The following is a 16,575-nucleotide window of genomic DNA, read 5'->3' as shown; positions in this document are numbered from 1 at the left end:
TCTGATAGGTGGGAAGGAAAATATAGCTATGTTATCATAGTTATTGCTCCTTAGGAAAGTGAATCAGATATGCAGATAGTACCACTCTAGTGGCAGAAGGTGAAGAGGAACTAAAGAGCCTCTTGAAGAGGGTGAAAGAGAAGAGCGAAAAAGCTGGCTTGATTTGAGAGAATAGCCTTTAAACATGTATGTTATCACATGTGAAACAGATCACCAGTCCAGGTTTGATGCATGAGACAGGGTGCTCAGGGCTGGTGCACTGGGATGACCCAGAGGGATGGGATGGGGAGGGAGGTGGGATGGGGGTTCAGGATTCGGAACACACGCACACCCATGGAGGATTCATGTCAATGTATGGCAAAAACCACCACAATATTATGAAGTAATTAGCCTCCAATTAAAATTAAAAAAAAAAAAAAAAAGCTGGCTTGAAACTCAACATTCAGAGAACTAAAATAATGGCATCCAGTCCTCTCATTTATGGCAAATGGAATTTAAAAATAAGCGACAGATTTTATATTTTGGGAATCCAAAATCACTGTAGATGGTGACTGCATCCATGAAATTAAAAGATACTTGCTCCTTGGAAGGAAAGTTATGACCAATCTAAACAGCATGTTAAAAAGCAAAGACAACACTTTTCTGACGAAGGTTCATGTAGTCAAAACTATGGCTTTTCCAGTAGTCATGTATGGATGTGAGAGTTGGATCATAGAGAAGGCTGCATGTCAGAGAATTGATGCTTTTGAATTGTGGTGCTGGAGGAGGTTCTTGAGAGTTCCTTGGATAGTAAGGAGATCAAACCAGTGCATCCTAAAGGAAATCAGTCCTGAATATTCATTGGAAGGACTGATGCTGAAGCTGAAGCTCCAAAAATTTGACCACCTGATGGCAAAGAGCAGACCCTTTAGAAAAGACCCTGATGCTGGGAAAAACTGAAGGCAGCAGAAGGGGCCGACAGAGGATGAGATAGTGGGATGGCATGAATTTGAGCAAGCTCTGGGAGACGGTAAAGGACAGGGAAGCCTGGAGTGCTGCAGTCCACGGGGCAGCAGAAGGAGAAGAGGGTGGCAGAGGATGAGATGATTAGATAGCAGAACAACAATTCATGAAAGTAGTGGGTGAAATCCTCTTCTGTCTTAAACTTGTGTGAATGAGGGCATAAATATGAGCACCATGTTGCTAGTGTTATAAACATCAACGGCAATGTGGGTCACCTGAATTTCTGAACAGTACTGTTGGCTTAAAATGTTTCCTCAGAGTCACTCGGTCCTTTCAAAAACTTTCCTATATATGTAAAAATGGAGACATATGCACTTTGTTCACTTTCAAAATGGGCATTTTTTAATGCTGCAATCACTACCGAGTCTTTATTTAGTGTCAAGCCTGGCTAGATTGTAAAGGGAGAGACATGGACCCTTCAATCACAACACTTGAAATAATAAAAGGACTAGTTTTACACAACTGAAATTGTTTGCATGCTTAAAAACAATAGATCTCTAGATATTTAAGTAGAATTCTACAAGCTATAAATTGAAATTGAATGTTAAAACTTAAAAGAATAGTTATTTATTTATATGCATGTTTTAACAGAATTTATAGGCAATCTAACTTTCAAATTAAAGTTATTTCAAAGCAATATCTAGTAATGAAAAGATTTAAATAATTGTACAGGATAGCATGGAATTAATGACTATAAAAACATTACTCTGCAAGAAATATTGAGCAAAAATAAGGTCTAAAGTAAAAAGGATGCTTTGAAATACAGTTGAGAAAAAAAGGTGTCAGTTGCGGGGTAATAAAATTTGTGTCATCCTTTTCCTTTGAAAGCGACATCCGACACTGACTTTGTTCAGACGCGGCCTGCTGTGACATAATACTGAACCGGGACTTATGGGGACATGTTGACAGGTGCGCAGAAGATGAGCAAGTTCCTGCTTGTGCGATTATAAGACTCACTGCAATTTACTCAGAATAAATCGATTCCTTCCTCTATAGCATCAGGCCTTTCATTCTCTTTATTTATTATTTCTTTATTATAGCACTTAGCAAAATTTTTTTGACTTGTATCTCTATGGTTTCATAAAACTGTGCAACACTAGTGTTTCTTGCAGTTTCACTGGTACATGAAGCAGTTTTGGCTCATTGTAGATACCCACTAAACATTCATCAATTTGCCTGGGGTATGGAACTTCAACTAGTATTAATATTTGCATCTTTAACATTAAAATACTTACAGGTAAGTCACCATAATTAATTATCAATTTGGATATACAAGAATTGATTGTGACAAAGGACATTGGGGGTTAAGCTTGAACTATGGTATTGACAGAAAATATCTGTCACATTCTGAAAAAATCGATTAGAGAGGAGAGAAAATAGACTAGAGAGGAGAGAAAGCGTGAAAACCATAGGAGGCTGGAATGACGTTGATTAACTCTACAGACGGTACAATTCCTCCAGAGGCAAACCCTCAATCTTTGTATGAACCATTCTTTGTTTCAGGAGTTATTACATAAAAATAAATTGTTTGGAAATTTTTACTTCCCATTATGGCCTAAGGAGGAAAATGTCTTTTTGAAAATGACTGTCACAGGTGGAGAAAAATAAACGAATGTCAGTCATGGACAAGAGGGTGCCATCATGCATTGTCCCCCTGAGTTAACAGCAAGTCTTAGCAGCAATTGTGATCACATTTTCTAAACCGTGTGTTCAAAGCACCTGAATGGTAAGTACCACAAAATTATAAACTACTAAAACTTAGCTCACCATAGTCAACATGGGTTATTAGCGGTTTTTTATACATGGCCATGCCATACATTGATTTGTGGATATAGACAAATATTCTGGAAATATAAGGAATTGTTAATAATGGTAAATTTAAGAAGTGAGAATGGAAGATCAGAGTGGGGCAAAGAGAAGGGAATCTTTTGCTTTATTTTCTTTTAGATATTACACGTTTTACTGAGAATGTATAACTGTTTAATATAAAATTAATGTATCTATATTCAGATATAAACGTAAAAGTGAAATACCTACAAATATAATGCCCAGCCTTTGACACGATTCCCTGGTGGCTCAGACTGTCAAGAGTCTGCCTGCAATGTGGGAGACCCAAGTTCAATCTCTGGGTCAGGAAGATCCCCTGGAGAAGGAAATGGCAACCGGCTCCAGTACTCTTGCCTGAAAAATCCCATGGATGGAGGAGCCTGGGGGGCTACTGTCCATGGGTCACAAACAGTCAGACATGACTGAGTGACTTCACTCACTTTACACACCATGCACTCTTGTGTCAATGTGAAATTATAAGCTGAGTCCTTAACTAGTCTGTCATAGCTTACAGCTTTTAATCATGGATTTAAAATTGACATTTCAGGAATGCACTAAAACTTGGATCCAGTTCCCATAAATATAACTTTTATTTAATATGTAAGGAAAAAGACACTGCAATTTTAGTTCAAAAGTACCTTTCTTCTGATCAGTTTCTGAAAGGCTCGTTTCACATCCTTGTTCCTCAAACTATAAATGATGGGGTTCACCATAGGGCTTACAAAAGTGTAGAAAACAGCAATGATTTTGGACTGCTCCACTGACTGGTCTGTGGGAGGTGTAACATACATACAGAATAGGGTCCCATAAAACACAGTCACTGCCGCCAGATGGGACCCACAGGTGGAAAAAGCTTTGCGCCTGCCTTCAGCAGAGTGCATCCTCAGGATGGCAGTGAGAATGAAGATGTAGGAGATGAGGATTAAGAGAAGAGAGTTGGAGAGGTTAAATCCGGCCACCACAAACATGGACGTCTCCTTAATGTAAGTGTCAGAGCAGGAGAGTCGAATGAGGGGTGGGTCAGCGCAATAGAAGTGATTAATGACATTGGAGCCACAGAAGGTCAAGCGGTATGTCCACATGGTTTCCATCAGGCCACTAAGGAACCCGTAGGTATATGAACCAGCAATCAGGCGAATGCAGACCCCTTTGGACATCTTGCTGCTATAAATCAAAGGATTACAGGTGGCCATGTACCTGTCATAAGCCATCACAGCTAGCATGTAACATTCAGTAATCACCATGGCAATGAAAAAATAACACTGGATTAAACAAGCAGTGTAGGAAATGGTTTTTTTCTCTGATAAGAAGTTCACCAGCATCTTGGGAGTCACGTTAGTGGAATAGCACAAATCCAAGCAGGACAAACTGGCAAGAAAGAAGTACATAGGGGTGTGGAGGCGTGAATCTATCCTGATCAATAGCAACATCCCAAGGTTCCCTCCCATGGTGATCAGATAGATCCCCAGGAACAGCAAAAAGAGGACGGGCTGAAGATCTGGACGCCTTGTTAATCCCAAGAGGACAAATTCAGTCACCAAGGTGGAATTTCCTCTGCCCATTTTCTTAGGTGCCAGCGTTGTTCCCTTAGATAGATTAACATAAGAAGTGAATGAGAAGTCCATCATACATTTCTCCTCTCTCTTTCTTGTATTCCCTTTCTCTCTATTTCTTCTACCCTCAGTTACCCTCACACATAGCTATTATCAGACATAGTCTAAGACTGCAGGAGGTAAGACTTTGAATAAGGTTATAACCCCTAATAGCTGGGTATACAATGTGCAGATGATTCCCAAACAGAAGGGCTCCTGTGTCTCCACCTTATTTTGGAACGCGTGAATTATGACGCAAAGTTTATCTTAAAATGGCTTCAACCACCAACTGTTACTTACAGATTGCTATAAAATTGTGGATTCGTCATTGGTCTCAGGGATGGTTCTGGACAAAATGGTGAACATGTTTGGAAACACTTTTGCAGTCTTTAGCAGTATGTGCGTATTTACTTGTTTATTAGTCATGCCGCATGCAGGATCTTAGTTACCTGACCAGGGCTCAGGGACCTGGCCTGTGCCCCTGCAGTGGAAGCACAGAGTCTTAACCACTGGACCACCATGGAAGCTTCTAGTATGTGCATTCCTAGAAATTCAAACTTCGAGAATTGTATCCCCACTTACTGTACTGTTGTTGCTGTTGTTTAGCTGCTAAGTCATGCTCAACTCTTCTGTGACCCCATGGGCTATAGCCTACCAGGCTTCTCTGTCCATAGGATTTCCCAGGCTAAAATACTGGAGTGGGTTGCCGTTTCCTTCTTAAGAGGATATTTCTGTCCCAGGGATTGAAACTGTGACTCCTGCATTGGCCAGTGGATTCTTTACCACTGAGTATTAGAGAGTCCTGCACAATAGGAACTTGAAGAAAAATTACTGAGGCCTATTTTACTGATCACTCATCTCTAACTCTTTGCTAACCCATGAACTACAGTCTGCCAGCCTCCTCTGTTCACGGAATTCTCCAGGCAAGCATACTAGTCTGAGTAGTCTTTCTCCTCTCCGGGGGATCTTCCAAACCCAGGAATCAAACCCGAGTCTTCCACACTGCAGCCAGAGTCTTTACAGTCTCAGCCACCGGGGATGCCCCATTTTCCTAGCATGTCCCTTCAATACAGGAGGTTGCAGCATTCCTGTGTGAATAGACCAAAGGCAGAGACTCCAGATTTGGAAATAACAAAGTCCTGTATGAACTAAAGGAAGAGTTTTTCATTCAGAAGAGCTTATATGAATAAAACAAGAGAGACTTGGATAGGGGAAAAGAGAAGTGGCAAAAACTTAGATCACAGTTTTGTTTGCTTACCCATTTATTTATTCATTTTTCATATACCCAAGATAGCACATAAGGAGTTTACAGCATACAAAATTTGGTAACTTTGTGCTACTAGTGGAACAGAAATTTGACCCTAACCTTCCTAGCAGCATATAGTTCAATCAGTTCAATATAGGTCAATTCATATAATAAATAGTTCAATTATCTTCTTTACAAACTTACAATGTTCAGAAGTTAAAAACAAACAAACAAAAAAAACCTAATCAACAGAGATAGGATCATTCTTAATGCAGATTTTAGATGATACTAATTATAATGAAAGGATTATGCTTTCAGGAAAAGATTATCAGTTCAGACAAAATAGATGATAATGAAAGAACAAAATGAGGAATTCTTGTTCCAGACTTCTCATTACAGATTCAATATATTTTGATTGTGGATTCTCAATGTTGTCATATGTTTTTTATAAGCTACATACTACATAAGATAAGAAGCAAAAACTGAAATTCCTGTGGGAGCCATTTAGATAATAAGGGTGAGCATGTGCCTGTGAGCCAACTCGCTCTAGTCATATCTGACTCTTTGTGGGTCAGACCCCCTGGACTCCAGCCCAGCAGGCTCCTCTGTCATGGAATATTCCAGTTCAGAATACTGGAGTGTGTTGCCACGCCCTCCTCCAGGGGATCTTCCTGACCCAAGGATGGAACCCGTGTCTGTTAAATTTCCTGCATTGGCAGGTGGGTTCTTTACCCCTTGTGCCACCTGGGAAGCCCGTCAGAGTGATTATAAGAATGAACTTAAGTGAGCTAGGTGGTGGTTCCCAAGATAAATGGTCAGCAGCCGCTCAGGATGGTCTAATTTTAACTGGTCATTCCAAGTTGTGTGTTCTAAGATCCTGTGTGTGTATGTGTGAGTGTGTGTGTAAATCTCTCAGCTTTTGTCACTCTTTGCAACCTCAAGGACTGTAGCCCACCATCCTCCTCTGCCATGGAATTCTCTGGGCAAGAATACTGGAGTGGGTTGCCATTCCCTACTCCAGGGGGTATTTCTGACTCAGAGATTGAACCTGAGTCTCCCACATTGCAGACAGATTATTTATCATCTGAACCATCTAAGATCTTAAGTGAACTGAAGTGAAGTGAAGTCGCTCAATCATGTCTGAATCTTTGTGACCCCATGGACTGTAGCTTACCATGCTTCTCTATCCATGGGATTTTCCAGGCAAGAGTACTGGAGTCGGTTGCCATTTCCTTCTCCAGAGGATCTTCCTGACCCCGGGATGGAACCCAGGTCTCCCACATTGTAGGCAGATGCTTTACCGTCTGAACCACCAGGGACGTCTTACGAGCTAAGATCTTAAGAGTTTCCAAATTTAAAAAGATATTAGAATTTATTGTTTTCTATATAAAACTTACAATATACAGTATTGGCAAATGATCTGAATTTTAAACCTATTCTTAACCAGAGCATAACAAAAGAAATCTGTGTGCTTGATCTATTGAAATGCAGATAACAATATATTGCTAGAGGTTGACTGAAGTACCCTCAGAAATTAGCTACTTGAATCCTGTGATACTTCCAAGATGGCATATGAGTTAGTCACTATAATAAGGCAATCTTTGTACACAAACACCAGTCAACCCTACACGTACGGGAGTCACTTTGCAGGGAAATAAAGGTGAATGGTAAGAGTGCTTGCCTCGAAAGATCTGTTTGGTGTCTTCACGGTAAAGGAGATAAAGGAAGAGAAAAATAACATTAGAAGTGATTAGTTCAACAATAAAGACTTGAATGGAGTAATTCATCATGTTCTAGAATCAGTATATGGATCAAAGAATAATAACATTTAACAAGAGCTTGAAGGAAAACTAAGTATTTTCTACAAGGAGAAGGGTAAAGGGTACTTTCAGATAGAGTGAACATGCAGAGACAAAAGGCTTTCAAGAGAAACCAAATAAACCCATGCCTATATTTTCAAGGATGAATTTTTTATAGTACAAAAGAAAACATTTTAAATAAAAAGCTTTTATTTTATTGGCAAACAGTCAAATAAACTGAAAGTCCCCATAACGGGCTAAGAAGTTTGAGTACCCTGGAAAGCTACAAGGTAGCATATCTGAATTTTTCTGGAATGTATGTGTTACACCCAAATTAAGGAGATGTATTAGATCCAACATTTTCTGTAATTTGTCAAAGAAATAATTTGCAGGGTTTAAATCTATAGTTTTGGTCTTTGGGGGGAAAATACAATAATTAGAGAATCAGAGTTTATATGAATAACAGGAGTACTCTTTCCAGAGCACTTGGGTTTCTTCGGCTCATTGGTACAGAATCTGCTTGCAATATAGGTAGACCCAGGCTCAGTCCCTGGGTGGGGAAGATCTCCTGGAGTATGAAATGGCAACCCACACCAGTATTCTTGCCTGGAAATCCCATGGACAACGCAATCAAGGGGGCACAAAGAGTCAGGCACGACCGAGAGTCTAATTCTTTCACTCACCAGAATGACGAGTCCACTTGGAAAGTATTCATTTAGAATATACAAAGCTTCCATTTCAATGGCATAAAGATATTTATCTAATCTTTAAATCTCTACACTTATAACCTAAATACTAGCACCTGTTTGATCACTGTATTGCATTTAATAACTAATAAAGATAAAAATACAACAAAGGTTCCTATAGACAAAGCTATGGTTTTCCAGTAATCATGCATGGATGTGAGTTGGACCATAAAGAAGGCTGAGCTTGGAAGAATTGACACTTTGGAACTACTGTGCTGGAAACTCTTGAGAGTCCCTTGGACTGTAAGGAGATCAAATTAGTCCATCCTAAAGGAAATCAGTCCTGAACATTCATTGGAAGGACAGATGCTGAAGCTGAAGCTCCAATACTTTGGCCACCTGATGCAAAGAGCTGACTTAATGGAAAAGATCCATATACTGGGAAAAATTGAAGGCAAGAGGAGAAAGCGGCAACAGAGGATGAGACGGCTGAATGGCATCACTGACTCAATGGACATGAGTTTGAGCAAACTTGAGCTAGTGATGGACAGAGAAGACTGGCATGCTGCACTTCATGGTGTTGCAAAGAGTTGTGCAAGAACTTACCAAGTGAACAACAAAAGACAAAAACATATATAATCGAAAATAAAAGAGAGAATTTAATATGACCACTTCCCACTCTTTCCTTTAAATAGGTTCAATGGCCGCACTCCCCAATTTGGGGGGGTGGGGGGAGGAAGCTGTATTTTGATAGTAGTACTTCCTCCATGCACATGGTTGCCTCAATTTTACAAAGCAATTATGCTTTTCTATTTTATTTTACCTTTATAAAAATCCTGCAACTGAGATAAAGAAGATGTATTAATAATGAGGACAATGGGGCAGAGATAAACATGGTTTGCTCTAACCTGAGTTTTTATGTTACTATTTTCAAAGCTACTCAGCAGGGCTTCCCCGGTGGCTCAGTGGTAAAGGACCCGCCTGTCAGCGCAGCGAGGTGGGCTGGAGACGGTCGCTGGTGGGCGGCCCCACGAGCTGCGGGGCGGCCACGCCTGTGCACGGCAACGACCGTGAAGGCAAAGGTTTTAAGCGCTTTCGAGCATTTATAATTTTCACACATTTTACATTGTCTGTGTGGAAATTAGTAATACTAAGCTCTTTTTAAAACCATATCTGCCTGAGGTTCCCCTCCTCTCCCTTTTTTCACCTCTATTATCCCATCCATGACACACACTATTACCAAGAGTGCGCTAATTACATTTTTTAGTCTAACTCACACTTTAACGGCCTGTGGTAACTGGAAAACATAGTTCTCAACATCCCAGTTAAAAATTCTTTGACAACTTAAACCTGCATCTTACAAATAAAAATGGCATTAAAGAGTTTTGATAAATTCAGTCGTTGCTTTAGAGCTAAAGCCCTTTTCTTTTTTCCCCACTGAAAATATTCGAACTTTTAATACAAATTCAATTCAAGATTAGTTCTGTTTCCATAAGCAAATGCTTATAGAGCTTGAGATATGTCAGAGACTCGTGTCTAATGCCTATGAAAATGACCTTTGAGAGCTTTCCATTTAATTATTACTGCACCCAGTATTTCCTGCGGTTAGAAATATTGTTTATTTGATACTTATCAAAGTGATAACTAAATTTATCCTCCACAACTCTTTCATTTTTTTTAACTCCTTTTCTGATATGGAATACTAAGTAATTTGTATCAAACTATTGAATCAGCTATACCTCAATACGAAACAAAAAGTTTAAAGTTTGGAGAGAAATTATCGGAGACATTGCTGAACTAGTTTTAAAATAACCATGAATATTTTGCTCTCTGTTGGAGAAATATCACACACAGACACTAAGTAAATTTCAGTAAGGCGAGGAACTAGACATCCTTCTAAAAACGGTATTCTCATGGGACATCAATATCCATATTTTTTTTGTTTTAATGTCCAGTTTGAAATTCTGGGTCATTAGTGGTCAAGGTAGGTAGTAACCATATTTTGAAAGAAAAGTTACTTGTCTTTTCTAGAGAGATATAACTGAAATTAAATTCCACATCAGGTTTCACTGGTTCAATAATGTGAAACTGTTTTCCTCTGGATTGGAACAAACCAGAATAAGCTGGTAACAGAGAAAATATAGATTTGTTTTTATCCTAATGAATTTTGATTCACAAGGATATTGATATCCATATGTGTTTATACTTTGCTACATACAGATGTAAGAAAAAAGCTTTACTTGCAATTTAAGAGGAATTATTGATCCAAAAACCAGAGGTGGCTTTTATGGTAAATTGATAAACATAGTAAATATACGGTAGTATCTTGGAATTCCAAGTTTCCTCTTCTCCCTCACCAAGAAAAACAAACCACAACAACAAAAAAAAATCAATCAGTGAAAGTACAAAGTTCACCTCTTCAAGTGACACTGTTACCTGGAATACTACTGAAATGTTTATAGGAGTAAAGCTTGCCCCCTTCCGGGTCCATTTAAAATAATGTAGCAGACTAACTTTGAACTGTTGTCACATTTGGTAAAAATTTTAAGTGCCCAAGGCTACAAGTTTGTGGTCTTTTAAGATGAAATGAGTAGGAGAATAGGGTATACTGAAGCCAAGAAAAGGACAACAGAAAATGGAAGTAAGAGTTATTGAAATTCAGTTTCAGTCTAGAAACTATCTCAACTGGTCATAAAGACATAGATAAGTCTCTAAGAATATATTGGAAAGTGATGATATTTTAAGACAGTAAATGAAGAAGACAGATAAGTCATGTAGTTGATGGACTCAGGCATCTCAAGTGAATATAAATTTCCCAAGGAGAGCCGCCCGTGTCTACTGTGCCATAATAAACTCCCCCTCTTCTCCCTCCTTTGTTTTTCCAGTCCAATATCTCACAAATGTAAGGACAAGGTACATTATCTGATTATAGTACGCATAGTGGTTTCAGACTACCCAATGTTATATTAGTAAATCTCTCTTGAGTCTTCATTTAGAAAATAATCTTTTTATCTTGCCATTGATGACTTTCTCCCATGGACTTCAGATTCCTCATCTATTCAATATCAGACTTTATCTAAATTATTTTAAATGAGTTTTATTTTTTGCTAGAATGAGTATAATTCCTGTTGAATCTGTCTTTCTTTTAAATTACTTCATATAGTTTTTTTTTTTTTTTTTTTTTGGGTGGATGGGTGGGATATTCTTTCAACAGTTATTATTCTAAAAATGCTTATATGATTGTCAGATGCTCATTGTAATATGGTTACTCAATGTCTGTTAAATTACTGAATGAATAAAAATAGTGCTATTTGTAACATGATGAGTATAAACACAGATCAATCTAAACAAGAAATATATGCACAGTGACTCATTTTAACTAGCTAAGAAATTAAGATAGCTTTCAAAACTGCTTTTGTTGTCATCTGACTCCTACTGGATGAAGATCCAAAGCTGAAACAGTGAAAGTGTAGGTACAGAACTCAGAATTTTCATTCCTACCTGACCCAAGAAAAGATTCTCTCAGAGATACTAGTAGCCCATGTGATGAGTTTGCTAAGAATGATTTATACTCACCTCATAATTTGGAGCTTTTATCCCTAAAGCATTTTTCAGCACACTCTGAAGAAATAATTGCAATGCTATTGCAAGAGAAATCTCCTGAGAAATCTTAATTTATATGGATTTATACTCATTAGAGTCTTGGCATTTTCACCATGACATTGCATCATCTTGTAGTTATTTTGAACTTATGGCTTTGGATTATCAAGAGATTTTTGCATTATTGATCACCACTTTTTTTCAATTGGGTCAGCAGAACAATTAATAAAGATATAAAATGGTTATGTAATTCATACAGTATGATGTTTCTGTGTTATCATTTCAGTCTGAATGGTGTTTTTATAAGTGCTTTTCCCTAAACTACTACTGAGTGAATGCTTGTTAAAAAGACGTTCATATCCAGAATAAAGTGATTAAATTATAAGTGATTAAATTACAGGGAGAAAAATCCCTTGGACAAGATATCATAATAAGTTGTAATAAAGTCAGTGCAAAGTGTGAGGTCCAGGTGTTGGAAAGTAATATTTTATGGAAACCTGGTGAGCATGTAACTTAGCAATGCTATTTATTAGACTACAAAAGAAAATATGCAGGATAAAGGTGAAGATAGCATGACTGCATTTTCTTCCAATTTACCATGTATTCAATTATTATCTCATTCAAGACATCTAAGACAAAGATAAAAATGGTATAAACCATGTGCTTAAGTAGTTATTAGTCTAACTGGAAAATTTGGAGACAGGTGAATCTTTCAGTAGAACATATCATCTGAAGGATATATTGAAATCAAAGCTGTTACTATTGGTTATATTACATAAATATATATATATATATATGAAGACATATACAATGGTATATTATTCAGTAAAAATAAAAGAGGGTAACTCCCATTTGCTACAACATGAATTATCCTTGAGGATATTACATTAAGGGTAACAAGTCAAACAAACAGAATGAAAAGAATTAATTACTCTGATCTTTTTGTGGAATCTACAACATCAGACTCACAGAAGTATAGAATGGAACTATGATTATCAGGAACTGGAGGTTAGGTAAATGGGAAGAAGCTGGCCAAAGGAACAAACTTCCAGCTATAAGACAAATTCTGGGAATCTAATATACAGCATAGTGATAACACTTAACTATATGATGTACATGCAGAAGTGCTAAGAGAGTAGATGTTAAAGGTTTTCACCACCAAACAATAACAACAAAAAATTGTACTTGTGTGAGATGATAGATGTGACAACTAATATTATTATGATCATCATTTTGTAATACAATATATCAAAATATATACAATATCACTTCTTAAGCTTATACAATAGTTTATGTCAAATACAAGCAATAAAGCTGGACAAACATAGTCCTAATAAATTTTCAAAGTTAAAAGCATAAAATATATCATCTCTGGCAACAGAGATAAATTAAAAATACATGATAAAGAAATATCTCTTTATATCCCAAATATATGTTCATTTAACACTGTCATCTAAATAGTTCAGAAGTTAACAAAGGCACAGAAAAAAAGAAAAGAATATATTGCAAACTCAGGGGTAAAAATATAGCAAAGTGAATGACTTTCAGCTCAAGCAATACATATGTGAAATATATAAAGATTTTATGTCAGAAAAGAAGCAAGACTCAAATCAATATTTCAAATTTTTGTTTAAAAATCTAGAAAAGAAAGTAAAAGCTAATCCCAAAGAATCTAAAATTTTCAGATCAATGGCACAAAAAGCATTTCTTCTTTCCCTAAACCTGAGTATGTGTATTTACACTTGCAGAGCTGAGGGAGAAAGTAGGTCCCTACAGATCAGAGGCCTCAAACGAGATCCACAAACAGCTGTCTGAGAAAAGAATGATGATTATATTCTTCTCTCTTCTCATTCCAGACTGACCATCAAACAAGTGCATTCATACGAACCAGAAAAACACTACCGTGACCCATGGTTCACAGTTTTACTTAGTAAGTTAGGGGAAGAGTACAGAAGGTTGGTCTTCTTAAAGATTCTTAGCCCCTCAGAACAGATGGTAATAAAAAGAGAATAGATTCGAAGGACTGAGCTCAGAGCATGTGTATCCTGTTTACCACTGTAAGCAGTAAGAACATACCAGCCCTCCAGGGAACACCTAGTAGGAATTTTCACTTAGAAGGGGCTCCTCAAAATGTAATGACTTCAAAGTGCCTAAAATTTGATTCTAAAAGCAGTTTTGAAATAGTTGATCTGAGGTGCAGAATTCTATGCTTCATTTCTTTCTTTTTTTTTTTTTTTTAATGCTTCATTTCTAACAATATCCAAGGAAATGTTATTACCGCCAACCCAGGTAAATATTAAAGGGCAGCAGTCTAGACTAAGTACAGCTTATTTATTCTCAGTGGGAAGAACAACTGAAACACAGACACAAAGAATATGAAAATTGATCTTATTAATGTAAAGACATTTGAGCCAAAGATTAAGAGTTACAGTTTAATGGAAATTGAGGCATGGCCATCTCAGTGACTATATTTCTTCTGAGGACTCTCTTCAGTGCTTGTTTAACATCCTTGTTCCTCGGACTGTAGATCAAGGGATTAAGTACTGCACTTACAAAGGTGTGGAAAACAGCTGTTAGCTTGGGTTCTTCCACTGTCTTGTCTGCTGGTGCTCTTACATACATGCTGAAGAGGGTCCCATAAAACAGGTTTCCAGCCATCATCTGGGAACCACAGGTGGAGAGTGCCTTGCACCTTCCTTCTGCTGATTTGATCCTGAGGATTGCAGTGAGAATTCAGGCATAAGAAATCAGGATGATGATGAGGGAGCTGGCGAAGTTGAAGCCTGCTGATATCAACATGGCATGCTCTTTGACATAAGTATCAGAGAAAGAAAGCTTAATGAGTGGCGGGTCAGCACATTAGAAATGGTTGATGATGTTGGATCTAAAGAAGGTCAAGTGGAAGGTCAGGATGGCCTGGAAGAGACCATCTGAGAAGCCATAGACATAAGGGAATGTGGCCAAGTGCATGCAGACACACCTGGACATCTTCACACTGTAGTGCAGAGGGTTGCATATGGCCACGTAGTGGTCATAGACCATTGCTGAGAGCATGTAAAACTCAGTGAGGAGAAGTGCTGTGAAAAGGTAACTGCAAAGCAGACAGCAAAGCCATGGTCTTCTTCTGTGATAACAGATTAGTCAGCATCGGTGGGGCTGCAGTAGGGGTATAGCACAAGTCTACAAAGGATGATTTGTGAGGAAGAAGTACATGGGTGTGTGAAGGCGAGAGTCCAGTCTGATTAGCACCATCATGCCCAGGCTGCCTAGGAGGGTGATAAGGTAAATGACCAGAAACAGCACAGAGGGGAGAGGCTGGAGCTCTGGGCGATCCGTGAGGCCCAGGAAAATGAATTCTCTTGGTGCAGTGCCATTGGTGAGGGGCATTTTCTGCACTTCAAACAGATGGAATCAGAGATATGAAGGTACATTTTTTATTACTGACTATTGAAATGATTTTTATCTACACCTCCAGATCATTCAAAATGAATAATATTGTAAGCTGATGTTTTGCTTCCACTAAGCCATTGTTTCAGCTTCTTTAATACAGAACTATTAATCTATCTCTATCTCTTACCTATCGTGTACCTACATCTGTATCTAGAGATAACTATGCTTATAACTATGTACATATGTATAAGTGGACTGCATATTTCCTATCTCCCTGCGCTTTTTATGTTTCTTCATTTTGCATATCTTTATAGCCCCAACTTCAAGGCTGTCCTTTATGAAGTACTTTCACTCCTCTCCCATCATACATAAAACTGAATTAGTCCCTTTCTGCTTTATACTTCTCACATACCCTATATCCTCTCATTTATTCTTTAGCACATTACATCACTAAAATGGATCCACTTGCTATTTATATGCTACTTCGTCAAGGGCAGAGTAAATTATTCTTTATTACTGTTCTGTGATTTCTTTCTTTTTTTTTGCTATTTATTTTTATTAGTTGGAGGCTAATTACTCTACAATACTGTAGTGGGTTTTGTCGTACATTGACATGAATCAGCCATGGATTTACATGTGTTCCCCATCTTGATCCCCCCTCCCACCTCCCTCTCTACCCAATCCTTTGAGTCTTCCCAGTGCACCAGGCCCGAGCACTTGTCTCATGCATCCAACCTGGGCTGCTGATCTGTTTCACCATAGATAATATACATGTTTCTAAGGGCATATTTATACACTACTTTAAAAAAGAAAAGAAAAAAAAAATAGCATGAGCATGAAATACCAAACTACTTGCAATCTTTTATTCATCTCTGAATCCCCAAAGAATGATTCACAATGTTGTATCTTTCATATGAAAAATAGGGACTTATCAATTGTTTGACAAAATAACAGCTCCATTAACAAGAAGCTTTTTAACCAAGATAATCTACAGAACATCTGTGTCAGGAAGTCACAGGGACAGTGGGATCTCACACTTAACATTTATCCAGAAGATCCTAACACAGATGTTCCCAGAATCACACTTTAAAAATACAATTACAAACAAAAACACAAAGGCACAGTCACTAGAGTCTTATAAACACATGACAAATCAATGAACAAAGAATTGTTAGATGAAATGAGTTCTCACATAGTATTTTGACAATGGTCTACAGTGATGACAGAGTGTTTTCATAAAGAAAAGAAGTATTTAAGTTATTAAACATGACTCCATCTATCTAGACATATGACAATTTGTAGCTTATTCTCATCTTCACTTCTAAATAAGTGCTGAGTTCCCTCTTTTGTACTCCCCAGAGGCTTTTAGGTTTTTATTTCTCTCACACTTCATTTTCTTTTAAACTTGCCCAATTCTTGTCTCATTACCAAAT

The 16,575-nt window shown here is 37.8% G+C and overlaps 1 protein-coding gene and 1 pseudogene across 1 annotated transcript; both read right to left on the bottom strand.

Annotated features, from left to right (window-relative positions):
* Positions 1 to 3,452: 3,452 nt before the first annotated feature.
* Positions 3,453 to 4,400, bottom strand: LOC136175554 (olfactory receptor 5M5-like). The gene has a single exon (XM_065945825.1). It carries the CDS (start codon positions 4,389 to 4,391, stop codon positions 3,453 to 3,455), a length of 939 nt encoding a protein of 312 aa, XP_065801897.1. The 5' UTR covers positions 4,392 to 4,400.
* A 4,736-nt stretch (positions 4,401 to 9,136) lies between these two features.
* Positions 9,137 to 15,139, bottom strand: LOC136175553 (olfactory receptor 5M11-like; annotated as a pseudogene).
* Between the last annotated feature and the right edge of the window lie 1,436 nt (positions 15,140 to 16,575).

Source organism: Muntiacus reevesi, chromosome 9 (assembly GCF_963930625.1).
Source record: "Muntiacus reevesi chromosome 9, mMunRee1.1, whole genome shotgun sequence".
Taxonomy (NCBI): Eukaryota; Metazoa; Chordata; class Mammalia; order Artiodactyla; family Cervidae; genus Muntiacus; species Muntiacus reevesi.
Note: the sequence above shows the minus strand (reverse complement) of the source record. Positions and strands in the feature narration are given on the sequence as shown.